The sequence below is a fragment of the Schistocerca serialis genome, chromosome 7 (genome assembly GCF_023864345.2).
Source record: "Schistocerca serialis cubense isolate TAMUIC-IGC-003099 chromosome 7, iqSchSeri2.2, whole genome shotgun sequence".
Taxonomy (NCBI): domain Eukaryota; kingdom Metazoa; phylum Arthropoda; class Insecta; order Orthoptera; family Acrididae; genus Schistocerca; species Schistocerca serialis.
This window is the reverse complement of record NC_064644.1, coordinates 180,829,317-180,850,675: the sequence shown is the minus strand read 5'-3', so window position 1 is coordinate 180,850,675 and position 21,359 is coordinate 180,829,317. Positions and strand designations below refer to the sequence as shown.

At 40.9% G+C, this 21,359-nt stretch overlaps 1 protein-coding gene across 1 annotated transcript in view; it reads left to right on the top strand.

Annotated features, from left to right (window-relative positions):
• Positions 1-12,792: 12,792 nt before the first annotated feature.
• LOC126412954 (cholinesterase 1-like) overlaps positions 12,793-21,359 on the top strand; it is a gene marked incomplete at its 5' end in the record, with an annotated part of 37,396 nt that continues 28,829 nt past the window's right edge. Inside the window, 2 exons of the mRNA XM_050082846.1 lie at positions 12,793-12,970; positions 19,182-19,367. Coding sequence (XP_049938803.1) covers positions 12,793-12,970; positions 19,182-19,367 — 364 coding nt within the window. The remainder of the gene's footprint in view (positions 12,971-19,181; positions 19,368-21,359) is intronic.

Here is a 21,359-nt window from a genome sequence, read left to right as displayed (position 1 = left end):
ACGGCTGCAAATGGTCTCCAAACAGCCGGAAATATCCTAAAAAGTCAATGATCGGTTCAGTTGAAGCAGAGGACCCAGTGCATTCCACGTAAACACAGCCCACATCATTATGGAGCCACCACCAGCTTGCACAGTGCTCTGCTGACAACAGTGCCTTGCTGGCTTAGTGGTGTCTGCGCCACACTCGAACCCTGCCATCGGCTCTTACCAACAGAAATCGGCACTCATCTGAGCAGGCCACAGTTTTCCAACCGTCTATCGTTCCAGCCGATATGCCCACGAGTCGAGCAGAGTCGCTGCAGGAGACGTGCTGCTGTTAGTACAAAAGCAACTCGCGTCGGTCGTGCACTGTCACGCGTTCGCCGTACGTCCCACATTGACTTCTGTTGTTAAGTGAAGGCCGTCGGCCACTGCGTTGTCCGTGCTGAGAGAAATTTCGTATTCTCGGCACACTTTTGACACTGTGGATATCGGAATATTGATTTCCTTACCGATTTCTGAAATGGAATGCCCCACGCGTCTAGTGCCAACTACCATTCCGAGTTCGAAGTCATAATTCCCGTAGTGCGGCCATAACCACGTAGGAAACCTTTTCACGTGAACTACCAGGGTACAAATGACAGATCCGCCCATTCATTGGCGTTTTATTCCTTGTGTAAGCGATATTTATTCCATTTGTATATGTGCATATCACTCTCCCTTGACCTTTCTTACCTCCGCGTACCACTACAGAACAGCGTAGTAGAAAGAATTCGCACAACGTGTTGATACGAAGCTTTGCGGGCGTAAAATCCTCAATCTCGTCTTGTTAGATGCAAAAAATTTCTCCTAAATAACAGACCCTTAGAAAATTTCGTGTACTTTGTCATGAGAAAACAAAAGGTAGTCAATGAAATAGGTTCAGACACAATCAGTGAACTTAGACATTATGTTAAGAATTGTAATCAAGACAGGAAATGGTGGCGTCAATGTGGTATTTCCAAGCTAACTTATCTGCAGATGATAAGGAACATGGAAAGACGTGTGTCACAGAGTGTACTACTCGAGATAAGGCGATCTATGTAACTACAAAAGCTGTTGCGATACAGTGACCTTAGGATAGGCAGTGAGACATCCACAGAAAATTAGATGTGAAACTAACTTGAGCATTACTTACTTGAGTAGAACTAAAAAGTGTTATAGGAGGACCAATGATCTGCGTAACGCACAAGCGACAGTTGCTTAAGTAATATAATGCCCTGTGTTTTAATCGTTCCCGAAACACTGACGACTTAGCAACTTAATTTACGCTGTCTCACCATACTTCACAGATACAGTTGTAGACAGCCTGCTTTCAGGCTTGGTTCTTTGGCGGTTACAAAACCATACAGTGATTTACTCAGCGCATCAGTTTACATAAACGTGACAAAAAATAGCCCAGGCTCTTTCGAGTTCTGGTACAAATAAGGAAAAATACATGCTTGAGGTATAATTTAAGCGGAAATCGAGAAATTTAGTATATTTTATCGTTTACTTCGAATTTTAGTTTCGTATTACACGCTTGGGCAGCAATGAGACCTTACATAACGTTGTTTGATATTGAATTAAAATTCATGTTTTGCTATTAGATTTAAATTTTAGGCACAACATCTACACGCACAGTCATAAAAATATAAACTTCTACGGAATAGAAAATCTGTAGTACTAATTACTCATTTTACAAGAAAATTCCCATCAGTGAATATCGAAGTGAACGTATGATACCTTGATGCTGAGGCCGCTACTCATGTTGTATGGTAACTATTTCAGATCGGCGCAAAGTCTGATATAAACATCAGGTTACAATCAAAGCTAGGAGCACTGATAAAAAATTCTCAGATCACAAAATATCCTTGGAAGCTATCACATATGATTTGGAATATAAATGTTCAAAAATGTGCCAGTACAGTTATAGAAGATTACAGTAATTCGTGGTCGGTACGTATCGACATGACTCTTACGTTCCCACAAATATGATTGTAGTAACTTTCATATCTGTGGGCTAATTAAACAGCCAAAAATTGAGCTTACAATAGGCATTACAGTTCCAATGCACACTACTAACAGTTTTGTTATGGTAGCGAATGGTAATTCTAACCCCGTATTTTGTGGCCAACAGGATGAAGACAGCATGTTATCACATCATAAGCTGATAATCGCGTTTTCAATATATCATTTTCTTCCATGTTTGACCGTTCCGTACAATTTATTTTCAACCAGCTTCCCAATGAGATGGAGACTAAATATTAAGCGTAGCTCAGAGCTGGATGACAACGTAGTATTAACTCGCTTTCTTGTCTGATGTGTGCTGGACTAAACTTTGTGTAATAGCACTTTTTCCATCTTTTCATTCACAGGAAGAACGATTCCTAGTAATCTCGGTGTCCACTAAAACCTCTAATTTTTATCTTAACAACCTTTTCGCATGATGTACGTAGGAGGAAGCAATAGATTGGTTGTGTCAGGCCAAGAAAAACTGAAATAAACCAGAAATTTACCACATATCTCTTTTATAATATCATCAAAATGTTTGAAATCGATTAAAAACTTCCGCACTGCCCTGAATAAAATGAAGGAAACAATTACTTACATAAAATGAATTTTTAACATACCACGTTTTTACATTGGCCTAAAAATGTAAAACAATTTCTAGTAAACGCATACAGATTCCTAATCATATACCGACAGTCCTCAAAATTTGTGATCTTCAATTCGTAATATCTATGAAAATGTTTAAGATTTTTTCTTTCTTTTTTTACAAATAATCAGTTTTAACCACTGATAAAAGGCCCCAAGCCACCAGCAAGAAATCAGTCATAAATACAAAATTGCAACATAATAAAGAAAGACATTTCTTAATTAATGCATTTTGTCTAGGAATAATTAAAAGAATTACTCTCCCAAAACTTTCAGAACAAATCCCAACTTATGGCTCATAAAAGGATTTGTATATATGTAAATTAATTTCAAAATTAATCAGACTAGCCTTTGATGGGAGCATCTGCGACTGCAATTACTAATTACCAAATGATAATTCCAAACATTCAATTTTCAGAACAGACTAAACATAAAAGTTAAGCGCCAACAGTTATGATCCAGCAAGGTTTCCTTTTAGATTCATGGAATGAATATAAAATGAAAGTTATGGCAAAATAATTAGAAAAACATTTCACACATTGACCACTAACGAAAAAAAGCACAAAGTTTCCTAATATTAGCACAATGACTACAGGCTGAAATAATCTCACTTAGAAAATCTGAAGGTTAATCATAAATCTGATAATATTACCCATTTCAGGAGAGACAAAAAATGTTTGGCGGAAAATATGGACATAAGAGCTTGTAAATAAGAGCGTAGGCTAAACAAACTTAACAAATACGGCGCTAGCGTGAATAGCTCTACTAAGGTAATGTAGGGCAGCCACAAATAATCCCGAGAAACACCATACTAATGCATTACAGTAACAGGTCCCCACAGCCAACCACCACCTCAACAACAGACCCGAAACTTGTAAAACTAAGACCGTTAATCGCCATTGAAATGAAACATAGCTAAAATATGCAAGTTAAGGAAATATAATTCGCCCACACCTTTATAACTTAATGATATAAATCCGTTAAATCTGCCATAATAATCAAACAGTAACGTTACTCAAACTTTCACAGAGCAAAAATCGTTTAATAACACTAAACGGTAAAATTATGGTTTTCTATTCGTCTCCCCCAAAAACAACTTAACTGAATAAGTGAAATTATTAATCTCAGAAAGTTAGTTCTAATAGAAAAACAGTCAATAAGTCACCTAGGCTATACAGCCCAACTTGTTTGTGCCAAATTGAAAATTCTGTGAGAAGCTTACCTCTAGGGGGCGGTAGTTAATTGCTACCATTTACAAGTAGAGCTCTCTTCTATGACACATAGGCAGAATGATCTTATGCACAATTTGAACAGCATGCGTTAGTTCGACATATTTCCTTAAAATAATTAAAAAATTAAATAATAAATACAAGAAAATATTCCAAGACGTTAAAACAACTACTTAATAAACCAGATTTACCACAGAGCTCATGAGTAAAATAGCACTAGTTACCGAATTTCAATAAACACTAGGGTAACAACAAACGACCTGACGGCTCACAGGAAAATAACACTGATTTGAAAGCCACCAGGTTTAAAGCTTGTGGCCGGCCGCTGTGACCGAGTGGTTCTAGACTACGGTAGCAGGTTCGAATCCTGTCTCGGGCATGGATGTGTGTGATGTCCTTAGGTTCGTTAGGTTTAAGTAGTTCTAAGTCTAGGGGACTGATGACCTCAGATGTTAAGTCCCATAGTGCTTAGAGCCATTTGAACAATTTTAAAGCTTGTGGCGTAAACAAGTTAAGCCGGCCGGGTTGGCCGAGCGGTTCTATGCGCTACAGTCTGGAACCGCGTGACCACTACGGTCAGAGGTTAGAATCCTGCCTCGGGTATGGATGTGTGTGATGTCCTTAGGTTAGTTAGGTTTAAGTAGTTCTAAGTTCTAGGGCACCGATGACCTCAGATGTTAAGTCCCATAGTGCTCAGACCCATTTGAACCATTTGAGCCATTCGTAAACAAGTTATAGTGCAAGCAGCCACCTTTACATGTGCGGAACAATCACTACCTATTAAATGGATCAAACTCAAACAGACCAGTTGTAGTTAACAATAATTACAATGGGTGAAAAATTTTTGAGAGAGCCATAAAGCGAGAGTCTTAGAGGCGGGCATATCACCGTGCGAGTGATACCAACCATTGCTGCATCAAGAAATCGTTATTCCATAATATCAGCTCAATGCAAAACACCAGCATCCAAAAGCACGCAGCATGAACATAAGGGAAAAGCACACTGAAGGGAGTGGTGAAAACTTCGCTGGAGCCATTAATGGTTCACTCGTAACTAATTGGCCTCCGTGCAAATAGGGCCAAGGGCCCACGCAGCTGACGGGCCGACCACTGTCTGTGTTTCCCCCTCGCCAAGTACTCATACACTTCCCAACTCCACACGCTCCGGTTTGTTTTCAAGATTCCGACAGCTATAACACACAAGAAGCTAAGGGAAATTCATGCCACCTAGCGGGGAGGCAGCAAATCCTGGGGAAAGAAAAGATGTAATGAAGTCACCACGGCTCATACATACAGGGTGACAATTATTGAACTATATGAAAAAAAGTAAAAATTACAAAATATTGCGTGCACAAACATTATTCAACATGTAAACGTCAGCCGGCCGAAGTGGCCGTGCGGTTAAAGGCGCTGCAGTCTGGAACCGCAAGACCGCTACGGTTGCAGGTTCGAATCCTGCCTCGGGCATGGATGTTTGTGATGTCCTTAGGTTAGTTAGGTTTAATTAGTTCTAAGTTCTAGGGGACTAATGACCTCAGCAGTTGAGTCCCATAGTGCTCAGAGCCATTTGAACCATTTTTTGGTAAACGTCACTACAGATTTCGGATATGCCTTATGACAGATTCGATATGCCTACCATCATTGGCGATGATGTGGCGCAGGCGAATAGCGAAATTCTATATAACGCGCGAAAGTGTCGGAACCTCAAAGCTGTCGATGATATCCTGAATGGCTGTTTTCAGCTCATCAAAGGTCTTGCGGTTATTGCCGTACACCTTGTCTTTAATGCAGCCCCACAAAAAAGAGCAGCATGTATTCAGAACCAGAGAATATGGCGGGCAATCGAGGTCCGTGCCACTGGCCTCTGGGTACGCCACAGCCAGTATGCGGTCCCCGTAGTGCTCCACGAGGACATCAAATATTCTCATGCTTCGATGGGGTCGAGCTCCGTCTTGCATGAAACCCGTCGAAATCAGGGTCATTTTGGAGAATGGGGATGAAATCATCTTAATAACCTTCGCGTACCGTTCGGTAGTCACTGTGCCATCAAGGAATATCGCACCGATTATTCCGTGACTTGACATTGCACATCACACAGTCACCAGTTGAGGGTAAAGAGACTTCGCGATAGCGAAATGCAGATTACCAGTTCCCCAGATGCGCCAGTTTTGCTTATTGACGAACCAGTCCATATGTACTGGGGCTTCGTCGCTAAAACAAACCATGCATGAACATACTAATTCCTCTCAAGCCCCACAGCCAACCAAGCAGTGTGAACGTCCTAACGCAAACAGTTCAGAAGTTATGTCTATTTTATCTCATATAGTTCAATAATTGTCACCTTATGTGTGTGTGTGTGTGTGTGTGTGTGTGTGTGTGTGTCTTGAGGAACGAAATGAAGACATGAACCTGTGACCGGAAGCGCCATCCAGCGACGCTAAGAGCGATCATATTTGTATGTATATATAGGGTTTTTCACCATTCGTGCTACACACTTCTAGAGATTGTAGAGGAGACGTAATAGATAAAGTTTTACACGTTCAGAAAGGTCATCCAGCGACGCTACAGAGCGTCAAAATTATAGACGTCGGTGCCTGTAAATGTATAAATGTACAGGGTGATTCCGTGATAATATTATAAATTTTCAAGCATGATGGAGACTGATAAATATGTATATCTGAGGTAAGGGTTCCTGATTTGAAACCGAACAAGTCGAAAATTATAAGCGATAACCTTTCTGGCGTCTCTGACAGTGGGATACATGTATTAGTACTACCGTTGCTAAAATTGTAGGGTATGCAACTTTCAGAAGTGGTAGTACGGACGAAGTCAAGAAAAAATGGGGCTCCAAAAATGCATACATTAAGAGCTAGGAACACTTGTTCAATAGTGGAGATGCTCATAACTCGTCAATTATGCGTTTTAGAGCGTATGTTCAATAGACATTTTTTTCTTGTCTTGGTCCATTCTACCAGCTCTAAAAGTTGCGTATCCTACATGCTTAGCAACAACTGTACTGGTAGATGCATTCCACTGTCTGAGATACCAGAATGATTTTCGCTTGTAACTTTCAACTCGTTCGTTTCCGGGCCAAGGAAACTTACCTCAAATTGGTACATTTAATCTCTATCATCTTTGAAAGTTTGTAACATCGTCAAGGAATCATCCTATATGTACATACTTTTACAGGGTCCGGTGCCTATAATTTTGATTCTTCTTAGCTTCGGTGAAAGACGTTTGCAGACATGAGTTTTTATGTAAAACTTTATCTACTAAGTGCCTCTACAACCTCTAGAAGTGTGTAACATCAATTGTGAAACACCCTGTGCAGTATAATAACGTGATGTTGTTACAAAATTTGAGGGATGACGAAGTACGATATATGTATCAATTTGAGGTAAGGGACCCTGGCCCGGAAACAAACGAGTCGTAAGATAAAAGCGAAAACCGTTCTGATGCATCTTACAGTGGAATACATGTACTCCTGTAGCTAAGACTGTGGGGTAGGAAATTTTCAGTGGCGGTAGAATGGACTAAAATAAGAAAAAAGGCCAGTAAACATGGACTCTAAAATGAATATCTGTATCAGTCCCGTGTGTGACTAATACTGCGTGTGTTACGAGGTACACAGCCTTATCATATTTTGGAGCGCGATCCTTTACTGGTGATAAGATACAGACATTATTTGTGATGCAATGTGTTTCTTTGAACCAGCCGAGGGATACTTGAACTATAGTTAATTATCGCCTTTCATTACAGATCAAATGATAAATAACTCCGCTCCGATCTGTGGGTATATATATTGCCGGGACGGTTGCTGCCGCTCAGAGCTAAACATGCATTCTGCTGCATTGCTGCTAGTCGCTGCTGCCTTCTACACGAAGGTAGTGGCTGTCCCACGCCTTCCCATCGTTCAGGAGGTACGGTAATCGACATCGAAGGAAGCAAAGTTAAAATTGCAGGTAGCTAATTGATAAGAGACATAGGTGCACTTCAGACTGTTACCTTACTTTCCGAATGCGAAGGGCACTAAATACTTTCCAGATATTACGCAGCTTTTGTAGAATTATCCTATGATGAAATCAGTCTTCTGGTTTACAGACTCGCATAGATTTGATATGTATAGGACTCTAGATTTGTCTGCAATCGCAAATGATGTTGTCATTGTAATTCCGTTTCACCATGGTGTTCCTGCAGTCCTCAACCTATTGAGGTGTACTTCCACCCCTTCAGCTGAGTTGTCACCACGTCTGACAGCCGCGCAGCGGACTCGGCTTCTATTCTCGGCTAGGTCGGAGATGTTCTTCACACGATGACTGGGTGTTGTGTTGTCATCACATCATTTCATCATCACCGACGCGCAAGTCGCCCAATATGGCATCAAATGAGAAAATTTAAAGCAGAACTTCCCTATGAAGGGACTCTCGGTCAGTGATGCCAGACGATTATTTCATTTCGTTTCACCAAGTGTATGGTAAATGGCGAAAGTCGGACGTTTTTTTTCCTTAGGTGACAAAATCTATATTCCAGCAACATCGAATATGTGTCAGGATTGAATATCGTGGGTGTGATTCTACGCGTGAAACTCTTCCTTACATAGGGAGCTTTGAAGTGGTGGCTGTGTGTGAGTTCAGTAGGATTGGACATCTGGCTCTTCCACCCTTCCCAGAGGGAGCTGTTTCAACATTTAATGGAAAAATGTCAGTAATGTGATAGTGTCATTGAAGTAAGTTTCAAACAGATTGTCACAGTTCTTTCAGTTTCACTGAGTGCGACACTGACATGCTTTTCGTGGTCTTATGCTTTCGAAAATAGTTTTGAATATTCATTCAACAGCAGCAAAACTTATGTTCACTGCAGTTATCTGCAAATGAACTGGATTGACTCCCCACTTAGTTCCGAAGACAACAATGCCTTATGAAATCACTAAGAAAACCGTTCTAGGTGTCTCCTGAAGTGGTTGGGAGGAACCAAAAACTGTTTTACTTGAAGTCTGCTCCTCTCCAAATGCAGACTGTACATTAACTACGCTATATCCATACTCAGACATTACTCCCTTCTCTGAACAGTTAGTTCCCTAAAATTTCATTAAAGTAACATAATGTTGCCTTTCTGAGGGATAACGTTCTCTTTCTCAGGGACTTTTCTATTTTTTGTAGGTGGTGTACAGAATCAAGTAAGAGCCCCTTGAATTTCCTTTTCTTCCCTCCTTAGGGTAGTTAATAATGATAGTGGTAGAAACTGTCACCGGCAGTGGTATATGAAATAATGCCGATAAATTCTCTTAATGGTGATATATTTAGCCACAGTTAGTGCTACATGTGAGCCTCGTTGATGCTTTCTTCAAATGTGTAATGTGTGTGTATGTGTAGATGGTAATTTGAGAACTTGTTTTAGGGAGATGACGTATTCGTGACTGTAGAAAACGGTGCCTTGAGGGGTGTGGTGGCCACATCACTGAACGGCGCTCTCTACAACCAGTTCCGAGGCATACCTTATGCCACGCCACCTCTGGGAGATCTTCGATTCCGTGTGAGTAACACATATGAGAGTCTTAAAACGGGTTATCATCCTATACTTGTAATCACTTTATTTAAGTAATAACATAACCTGTTCCAAACCCATATGACACATAGCGAGGTCATACTGCCTTATAGGAACAATTTATCTTAGGCTTGAAACTGAGAATACAAATAGTCGTAGCGGGGATATCAATGCTACTTGTTATAACTATTTTTAACAATGTGTTACTACTGTTTAAAAACTTTAAATCGATCATCTTATTTCTATATTTACGTATGAATGTGTAACAAAAATGTAAACTGGCTTGTTCCAAATCATTGCGATTAGTTGTACAAATTATCCATGAATCATAAAACCACATAAAAACACATTTCTTTCCTTAATTTGATAGGTTTCTGTCGTTTGAGGTTATTTTCGTAGATACGAGGGTAGTCTCAAAAGTAAGATCTCCTGTTTTTTAATAAGTACAGAAGTCTGTTTGTGTGGCTGTTGGTCACACTTTTATGAAGTGTACTTCACGCGCTGTGTGTAAACATGCGCATGCCGCGCTGAGGCGCCGAGTCTTGTCTTGGCAGCCGTTGAGAATGGAGCTCCCGTTGGATGTTACCACCAAGTGCGGATTGAGCGCAGTTATTCGGTTTTTGAACGCAAAGGGCTCTGTGCCGATTGAAATCCATCGCCAGTTGACGGAAGAGTATGGTGAGGCGTGCATGGGTGTCAAAAATGTTCGTAAGTGATGTAGAGAGATTGCAGCTGGTCGGACCGAAATTCACGACGAACAAAGGAGCGGGAGACCGTTAATTTCTGAGGAGACAGTGTTGAAGGTTGAGCAAAGCATGAGTGAAGATCGGTGGATCACACTGGATGATCTCTGCACGTTGGTTCCTGAGGTTCCCCGAAGTACCACTCAAAGAATTTTAACGGAAACATTGAACTACCGGAAGGTGTTTGATGGGTGCCGTGCGAGCTGACTGAGGACGACATGTGGCAACGAGTTGATGCTTCCCTCGCATTTCTTCACCGCCTTGCAGCCGAACAGGACAACTTTCTGGACTCAATTGTCGCGTGTGGCGAAAGCTGGGCATACCACTTTATATCTGCTCGCGAGCGTTACACTGCGTATTTAAAGCAAACCTGATATGTGTCCTCATAGTGGCACTATTGGCACCATTCTTATGCGACTGGCGCGAAATTTGAATAGTGCAACCGATCGTGTTGTATGGGTATCTGCATGTGGTGTGGACGACGAAATAAAATACAATCTCTCTCATCAATCCGCCGAAAATCAAAGTTCTAAATGGTTCACAAGTGCTAGATCATCTCGGAGACCCCACGTGCTGCTGCACGAAAAGATTTACCCACACATTACATAGCACAATCACTTCAATGGGCCCCCTTGAATGTGGGTGGACTACAAGTTTGGCTACGTTTCGTCTATGGCGCGCCAATCGCATTCCTCACAATGTACCCAATGTTCCACAAAAGTATTTAATATAAATTCAGGCAGGATTTGCTACGCAAAACTCATGTACAAACCCCCGTATTTTTTAAAGTTTCATAAATTCGAGTTTATTTCCAATAAGAACATAGAATAATTGAAAGTCACACTTCACAATAAATTAATTTGAGAGCCTGACTCAATTTCTTAAGATCTTGGAGGCGGTTTAATAAACTACTATTAATTGCTGGAGTTATCTTTAGAAAACTATTACATTTCCGCCGTATCTCAACTATAAATTCCACAACGGCTACATACTGAAGCCTGACAAGCGCGGCTTGTTCACACGCAACCCGAAAAACACCAAGTCCACCAAATGCGAAAATATTTCTATGTCTGAAAGTAGGAACTCTGAATAATTCACACACGCGAACCAGCAGCTATTTCACAGCTTATCTGATAAAACGTCCTCCTAACACAGTCTGACCGCCTGCAGAGGCGACCGATCCTGGGCTCCTAAAACGGCGCTGTTCACCCAGGAACATGGGTCAGGCGCCACTGAAGTCAGTTAAAACACTAAATATGAAAGTTGCTGAAACTCTTAATTTAACCTTTTATACACATATGATACATCAAATCACAGGGAAATTTTCCGAGATATATTATCAGTTTTCTGTTATCTGCCATAGTTTATTTATAAACAACAATTTCTATAGTTTTCTTCTATTTCCGGATTTATAAGTGTAAGTATTCAGAAACAATTTAAATTAAACATTAATTAATCTGGTATATATGTCAAGTTTACGGTATCGCCGCTAGTTTTAATGTTTCTCTGTTTATTAAGAAAAGCTGTTTTCAATTGCACGAAATCCACTTTTCAGTCTCTCATTTAAATGCATTAATAATTTCAGTGAATCGACTATCACAGTCCAATACAGTTCTACGTGATCTAACCATAAACACCTCGTTTGTCGCAACTGCATAATGCGTTGCCGAGACATTCACTTTTACATTTCAGGAATTATTTATAACATTTAACTTGCCATATCTTATAAACTAATGCGGCTATCGAAGGAGGATTCTCACATGCGTAATTTTCCACTTCAAATGAGGCTATTGGCTCATCAGTGATAGATATGGCTCAGTCTTTATTAATTCTGGGGTAAGCTTTAATTTTGCACTCGACGCGAAACACAGTCACGAGAAACGAGGAGCCACTGGGCTGCCCAACGGACGGGTGTTCCGAGTCACGGGGTCGCCCTAGCGGCCAGTGGAAGTGCCGAGTTAACCCACTATGTGGAGCATAGTGTGAAACTTGCCCTCCGCGTGCTCCTGACAATCTAATTTCAGTTGTCAACACGGATTTGACCCGATCCCAACCGCCGCCTGTGCGTCTGCGGTCGCGTGTTTGTGACTGAATAAAGTCTCTCTTCCCTTTAAAATACACTGTAGTGTTAAAATAGACACTAACTTTCAGATGTAGAAATACGTCTACCAACTTTCGTCTATGTCGCATAACTTCTTCTTGGTGTTATTTTTTTCTGTCAGTGTCCTAAGCAGATGGTCGTACCGTTTTGGCTCGTCGGTATGTCTTACTTCGCCACTATCGCTTGAAAATAAATATATCTTTACCGTAATCTGTAAGCTGTGTGATCTGATTCAAGCGACGGCCTGGAGTCCACAATTCAACGCTTGAAAAAAATCAAGCGAATAAACCTTGAACTTTTTCTTGCTTTACGATATTTAAGTCAATTAATACTGCAATTTTTGCAAAAACACATCTTCCATTAAACAGACACTGGTAATTTGAGCCACTCCTTGCCTCGTGTGTTGACGTCCACAGGCCCCGCAGCCTGCGACCTCCTGGTCCGGAGTTCGAGACGCGCTGTCCTTCGCGGAGAAGTGTGCCCAGCCATCGACTCTCGGCTTGCTACCCGTTGCCGGAACCGAAGACTGCCTCTACCTCAATGTGTACGCGCCGGCTACGAGGAGCGGTCCTTTCCCCGTCATGGTTTACATCCATGGCGGTGCTTTCATAACTGGGTCGTCTTCCAGAGGCACTCCAGACTATTTTGTGGAGAAGGGCGTTGTATTGGTGACAACCACCTATCGTCTCGGTGCTCTTGGTGAGTTAATCCTTTCGTTTACGCTTTTAAGGAGTGAAGTCATGATTTAGGCGTTAAATTTCGATGGTATTACCATAAATCAGTTAGCAATTTATTGCCTGGTTTGATGCCGAATCAAATCATATCGCTATCAAAATTTAAATATTAGAATCTATTTGTAAAAAAAAAAAAAAAAAAAAAAAAAAAAACTATTACTGTTTGGAAGAACGGAATTATTGGAATATTGCCGAACCATCAGTTTGATAATCCATGGCGGTAAAACACTGACACAAACGTTTTTACAGAAGAATGGAGTTATTGTCAATATCTGCACTCATGGAAGATCAGTTTGGATTCAGGAAAAAATGTAAGGAAACGCGAAGCAGTACTGTCGGATTTACCTAGAACATAAGTGAAAGGCAAACCTACGCTTACAGCATAGATTTAGCTAAAGATTCGGGAACTGTTGACTGGAACGCGTCCTTTGAAACTGCGAAGGCAGCAGCGATAGAATACAGGGTGGGAAATGATGCCTACAATTTATATAGAAGTAAAACTGCAGTTATCAGAGTAGGAGGACATGAAAGAGAAACAATCGTTGATAATGCAGAGGGCCAGGGTTTTGGCTAATTCTAGCTGTTATGCAGTCTGTACATTGAATAAGAGGTAAAATAATCCGAGGACGGATTCGGAAAGGAATTTAACCCTAAACAGAAGAAATTACAACTTTTGGATTTACCGACTGCATTGTGGTTCTATCAGAAACGGCAAAAGACTTTGAGAATAGTTGAGAGGAAGGGATTCTTGAAAAGAGATTGTAAGATGAATACCAACAAAAGTAAAAAAAAAAAAGGGATTGAATGTACTCGTGTTAAATCAGGTGACGGGGAAGGACTTAGATTTCAACGAGTTTTGCCCTTTGGGCAGCAAAATAATTGACTCAGGTCAAGGTAGAGGCTGCATAAAATGCAGACTGGCAGTATATAGAGACTCGTACGGAAAAGAGAAATTTGTTAACAGCAAATGTAAGTTTAAGTATTTGGAACAATTTTATGAAGGTATTTAGATGTATTGTTGTCTCCTGCAACGTGAAACGTGGACGACGACAGTTCACACAAGAAGAGAACGTAAGTTTTTAACATTTGGTTCTAATAAAAAATGCTGAATATTAGATGGTTCAAAATGGCTCTGAGCACTATGGAACTTAACATCTGAGATCATCAGTCCCCTAGAACTTAGAACTACTTAAACCTAACTAACCTAAGGACATCACACACATCCATGCCTGAGGCAGGATTAGAACCTGCGACCGTAGCGGTCGCGCGGTTCCAGACTGAAGCGCCTAGAACCGCACGGCCACACCGGCCGGCTCATAAACTAGTGTCGTGAGCTACGTCAAACCGGTATTTGGACTGAAGACCACAACAAAACAAAACCATTGACACTGGAGATCGCTTTATGCTATCACCGTTTGGTAAGAAAACTACATTTCTCCATATATTTCGGATGTACTTGTACCCTGACGTATAACACGCATTCGTACCTAGACTTCGGGGTGCACCAGCCTACACCGGAACTTATCATTCAAAGCAACATTTCCTAATTTTCGACCGTCCAGTGGCGGTGTCTGCTCTAATGGCGAACTCGGTGCTCCGTGGCTTGTGTGCAGGGCATTGAAGGCCAGGTCCCGAAAAGAAAGGCGATGTCACGCGTCTATCCTACGCGACACTCGTCAGTCACGGTGACTACCGGTTAAATTGTGAAGCATATACAGAACTATTATATTTCCTGTGCAGAATTCTCACTTTTTCTCTCTATCTCTCTCACTCATTCGCTCACTCCAACAATACAGCTATGTCTAATTCAGTTGCTCATGAGTGCGTGCTATTGAATTACACTTCTATAGCTTACATGTACGACATAGAAATCAAGTGACATGAGATAATCGCAGCGTACGCCTATTTATAAGAGAGGTAATATATGAACGCATCTGTAAAGTTGAACATTATCGTTAACGTTCGTCTTTAGTAGGATATATTCTGAGCTCCAGTAGACTGCTGCGCCAACATGAAAGCCAATTCATGACAATAAATCAAACACTTATTAGGATCATTTAAAGTTGGTTCACTATAGCGCCATTTTCGGATTTGCGTGAGACAACGGCTTAAATACAAAAACTGAAAACAATGGTGGATTAAAACAAAGAACTTAGTATCAACTGGAGACGATATTCATTAATTAACTAATTAGGAGATATCATTCATGTGAAACATCTAACAAGTAATGCCTTACAAGGCATGCCTAGGCCTCACATGCATAGAGGTCACTTGCGGTGATGTCCTGAAGTCTCCACACTAGAAACTGCTAAATTGTCAGCCTCTATATCAGCAAATTTCTTTGTTAAGATAGGCTATAATTTTATTAGGATTTATTAATATTATACGTAAGAATGTGTATCGACGTCTACTTACCGTGATACAAATCTTTTCGAAATACCGAGCCTCACTAATGTGGCTAATATGTACTGCATATTATATTGCGTTGCAATGGCACACATTTTCTCAGAGTCGCTCTAAAGAGATGTTTACTGTGTTATTAATTACCTATACTTAAGTGTAACAGGAACTGAACGTAATTGTAATGCATTTGTGAAGAACAAGAAACAAAATAATAACCACAGAGCGCAAACGCTGGCAAAGTCAGGTTACATAACCGTATTTCACATAGTAGCGTAACGTCATATCCGGCAGAATGCAGCAAACAAGATGAAAAAAAAATAAATACGTTTGCTCATGAGCGTCAAAAATATACAGGCCTCATGTACACTTTCATAACCACTTAAATCTAATTACTTAGCACAGTAATAGGAATGAACAATGCAGACTACGCAAATGCAATGCAGATGCACAACACTGTTTTCAGATTCAAGTAAAAGCTGCTAGGAGCGATACTCTGTGCGAAATAGTATGCAGATACGACTATGTTACTAGACTCTTCAGTTCAACAGCTTCAGTTCTTAGAATAGCCCATACACCTCATTATGAGGGTCCTTCAATAAGTAATGCCCCACTTTATATTCTCAGAACATATTTATTGCTAAGAGTCAGAATTTGATCACAATATACATGAACATTTCTGGTCCATGTACTACTTGCCTACGTAGTCTCCATCACGTTCTATGGCCGTAAGCGAACGTTGTGGAAGAACATGTATTCCCTGCTGGAAAAAGCTCTTGTCCTGTACGCGTAGCCATGTTTTCACTGCACGACTGACACTCTCGCCATCTTCAAAGCATGTTCCCCGTAGAGAACGTTTAAGCGGCGGTCGGCACGAGTAATGGCATGCGCACGATTCAGCATGTCTGGAGCAGTGGATGTGACAAGACGTCCCGAGCGAGGCTGATCATGGAGCTCTGTTTCTGCATTTCCTGAGGCTGTAACTTTCCTTACCCATCGCCCAACTGTACTATCAACTGCAGCATCGCCATACACTGCACACAAATGTTTATGCATGTTCACGACTATTTCTTTCTCTGCACACGAGAATTCAATAACAACATGTTGCTTGTAAAATGAGCCTTATGTAGACCTCATTTTGACGCTGTACTACAGCTCTGACATCTGCCAGAACGGTTCGAAACTTCACCGGCACCCAGAACAAACAGCAAATGTGAAGCACCAACAAGGACGTTTGTCTATGTATATTAATGGCTTTTTTTGTAAAAAAAAGTGGGGTATTGCTTATTGAACGACCCTTGTGTTATCCTGCACAGAGGAACTGGCTGCAGGCATAGTTAAAACAGCGTGCACTGAATTGCAACGTTAATTTTGAAAGTTTGTTATGTTCTTGGATTATCTATATTTGAAACCCTGTACTGAGAGTAGTCCTATTCGTAGCTTTAGCACACCGTCGACCTTTGCTCTCCTCATTCGTGTATTGCACTCATTGTTTCTCTCGTATACAATTAGTATTTCGAAACTTCGACAATGCCTTAGACAAAATTTGAGATGTTCACAATATTTTTAGATAGAAAATATTTCGTCCAAGATAGATTGTTCAGCAAAGACTCCTCAACTGGCCTCTTACTCACAGTGAACATTGCTCAATTAACCAAAAACAAATGCGAAACAAATGTGATAACAATTTATCCGCGGGACCCTCAGCGGTAGTGACCAAATGGAAACGAAGCCTGATATTGTGGAATGTAATAAAATTGAAAACGCAAATACAAATGCAAAAGGATTATTTTGCGTATCCTTTGTTCACTGCTAATGCTCACTGTTTTCCTTTTTCCTCCGTGGAAGTACAAGTCTACGAAATCCACCTTGACTTCTACGAGTATCTGCACAAGTAAAAGCAGCACAACATGACATTCTGCAGAACGAATGACAAATGTCAAAACGCATCCATACCAATGTTACCGTGTTTACTTCAGAACGGTACTGGCTTCGCGCAGAATACTTCCTTACATGGACTTCGATGACATCGTTCTCAGAAAGAGACATCACGGACTGTTCTGTCCTCCTACATTTTCTTCATGATGTTGTAATCGTGCATTTACTGGTTTAGTTCTAGTTAGTAGCAACATTTTTACTTTCATTTGCTTTCCATGTTTATTAGAAATGGAAGTGTTAGTTAACATACACTTAATCACAATTTTTTTATGAAAATAGCAGCTTTTATTTTTAATTACTGGTCATATGAGTATGTGAATTTTCAGGTCAGATTAAAGCTTGATGCTAGAGTGTGAAACGTCAAATACAAGAAAAGAAATACAGTTTTTTATTTCTTAAGATTGTTTGGTATTATTGATGTACATTTTTTGTTTTTCTTTTAATTTATAACAAGGTATTAATAAGATATTTCTTTTGTCTATATCAAATTTTAATTTATTCTCTTAGGAGCAGTAAAGAAAAAGATATAGCTATTTTTAAAAGAAAGTATTTGCTTAATATCGTTTCTATTTGATAATGTATATAGAATTTGATTAAAAGTAAAAAACGAGAACTGAACCAGATACTTCCGTCACATAACGTTGACACTAAGCATTCAACTACCGGTGTTATGTTCGTATTTTTTAAATACAGGGTGATTCAAAAAGAATACCACAACTTTAAAAATGTGTATTTAATGAAAGAAACATAATATAACCTTCTGTTATACATCATTACAAAGAGTATTTAGAAAGGTTTTTTTTTCACTCAAAAACAAGTTCAGAGATGTTCAATATGGCCCCCTCCAGACACTCGAGCAATATCAACCCGATACTCCAACTCGTTCCACATTCTCTGTAGCATATCAGGCGTAACAGTTTGGATAGCTGCTGTTATTTCTCGTTTCAAATCATCAATGGTGGCTGGGAGAGGTGGCCGAAACACCATATCCTTAACATACCCCCATAAGAAAAAATCGCAGGGGGTAAGATCAGGGCTTCTTGGAGGCCAGTGATGAAGTGCTCTGTCACGGGATGCCTGGCGGCCGATCCAATTTCAGACGATAAGGTTACATAACTAACCTCTTTCGTAGGATTCTCCATACAGTTGATTGTGGAATTTGCAGCTCTCTGCTAGCTCTGCGAGTCGATTTTCCTGGGCTGCGAACAAATGCTTGCTGGATGCGTGCTACATTTTCATCACTCGTTCTCGGCCGTCCAGAACTTTTCCCTTTGCACAAACACCCATTCTCTGTAAACTGTTTATACCAACGTTTAATACACCACCTATCAGGAGGTTTAACACCATACTTCGTTCGAAATGCACGCTGAACAACTGTCGTCGATTCACTTCTGCCGTACTCATAACACAAAAAGCTTTCTGTTGAGCGGTCGCCATCTTAGCATCAACTGACGCTGACGCCTAGTCAACAGCGTCTCAAGCGAACAAATGTACAACTAAATGAAACTTTATAGCTCCCTTAATTCGCCGACAGATAGTGCTTAGCTCTGCCTTTTGTCGTTGCAGAGTTTTAAATTCCTAAAGTTGTGGTATTCTTTTTGAATCACCCTGTATTTTAAGTATCAAAGGCGGTTTTTAGGCTTTTTAGAGTTGCGGGCATTAACTTTCAAACGTTTCGATAGCCGTAGCCCATATATGCTAGACTCTTTTTCTCATAACAAAAAAATTAGAAACTGAATGTTAAGGCGTTTGTATGTACGATAAACGAGGCGATTACGTCTAACAGTCCACATGTTTCAAGAAATCGTATTTGGTAATTTTGTGTCGGCGTGTGGCAGGTTTCCTGAGCCTGCAGAACACCGACATCCCAGGCAACGCGGGGCTCAAAGACCAGGTGCTGTCTTTGCAATGGGTGCAGAGGAACATCGCGGCCTTCGGCGGGGACCCCAGCAAGGTCGTCATCTTCGGGGAGAGCGCGGGTGGCGCCGCCACATCACACCTCTTCCTCTCGCCGGCGACTGGGGGTGAGCACTCTTAAGCTGCCAAGAGCTAAAACTATGTGTATTCATTTAGGAATTAGAAGACCGGTAATCGGATATATTAGCATGTTTGAGAAATTAATGCACATCTTTCAGGTTCTTGCAACCTCTTTGGAGCATTACATTAAAACCTTCTAGATGTACTGACGTCACCTCTTATGAAATACATAAAACAATGAAATACTAAATTGGCTGACCTTCGGTCATTTTGCAGCAGCCTTCTTTAGGTATAGACGAGCTATGAATGGATGCTTCAATATATCGCATTTTTGAACGTTTCATAACACCACTGACGTCACATTTCTTAAAAATTTATTGGGCCTGAAATACTACTGGTCTGTGTTAGTAGAGAGTAACGGGATACATGCTAGACTATTCATAGATAACACAGTTTGCTACTAATTGGTAGCGAACTAGGAATCAGCGTCGAGCTTCCGTGGGAGGGGGGAGCATGCAGTATTCTTCCCCAAGAATTAGTTACGAAGAAAAGAATTGTAAGCAGTGTGTCCCTTTTCCGTTAGGACTGCTTGTGTGAAATTCCAGACTTCAGTGCTACCTAGTGGAGAGTTGTGGCATTACGATCCTTGAAGTTTCAACAACAGCCGTGTAGAACTTCTTCTAGCTTCATTGCAGCCGGAGTACTGCCACGAATCTAATGGTACGTGTCCGACATCTGTCGGAAAACACCAATAGACCAGTGAGCCAGCATCAAGTTTTTTGGGTCCTCCATCCTTTGTTGGCAAGAATTCAACGAATTTGACCCTAATACTGAGATTCAACTTCCTGGTTGCACCTCCACGACAACGCTCTGGACCGCGAAGTGAACCGCTGGGAGCTGTTCTATTATTTCATTTTCTGTACCTGGCTTCCCTTGAACCTTGTAGATCTTATTGTTTTACTGTCGTATCCGTTGCCTCTTTCAGTTCTCGTTTGTTACTATTTTTCTCACTGATGCGGTGGGTTCTGGGGTTGGCGTGTGTAAAATATGAGTCGGATGATGGTGGGATTTAGCGTACAAGTACTGCTTGCTAGGTGGTTTTCCGACAGGCGTTGAGTGCCTATTTGCCGTTGCGAATTCTATGGATTTCCATGGGCCGAGTAGCACCGTTTCTTTCTCGTTCTAGCTTGAACTGCACTGTTTTTATGCAGTCTGTTAATATGCTCATGGAACTCCGATTCTCCATGGCCAACCGACGAATGCGTCCAGGTATGTCGGTTATTTTAATGTTTCAGATTTCCTAGTTTTATAACATGGCATGGTAGTACAGTGTGTTTATTTTAACTGAATACTTTGAAATATCTCGAAAACTCTACATCGGATCAAAAAGAAGTTATAATTCCAATTTGTTTGTCTCGGAGAGGGACATCCAATGATACTATACTCGAATCCCCACCCCACACCATGCGTTGGTGGCGGGGTCAACTTTGAACATTTTAGTCGGAGCTCCTGATTTTTAATGCAGATTACGATTCCACGGCGAAATCTACATCCGTTTTGCTTGAAGCATTTTCTCCGTTTCGTCACAGATGGCGCCATGATCGGAGTAATAGATATGGGTACACAATCATAATTTACGACATGCTACTCAATGGCCCTTCAATACTCAATGACCCGTAGGACCCCACCTCCTTGTTGCAAGGTTATGACAGGCCAGAATTTCATAACTACTAATTGCAAGCCCCATTAGCAACGTTGTATTCCTCCGACGCATCGAACAGGGAACTAATCAACTCTCCACTGTGATCGTGGCTCGAGGCGAACGCTATTTTACTTTTCCAGTTAGAGTAAGTGTACAAACGTAGTACCGCCAACTTCAATATACTTAGTGATCCGCTTTTCAAATGACCGTACACAGGACTGAAGCATATCTGCGGGAATGTCAGCACAGGCGTTTCTGATGTTCTCCACCATGTCTTCACGGCCCGTTGGCACTTGTTGGTAGGCCATACCTTTTAAACATCCGCACAGAAAGAAAT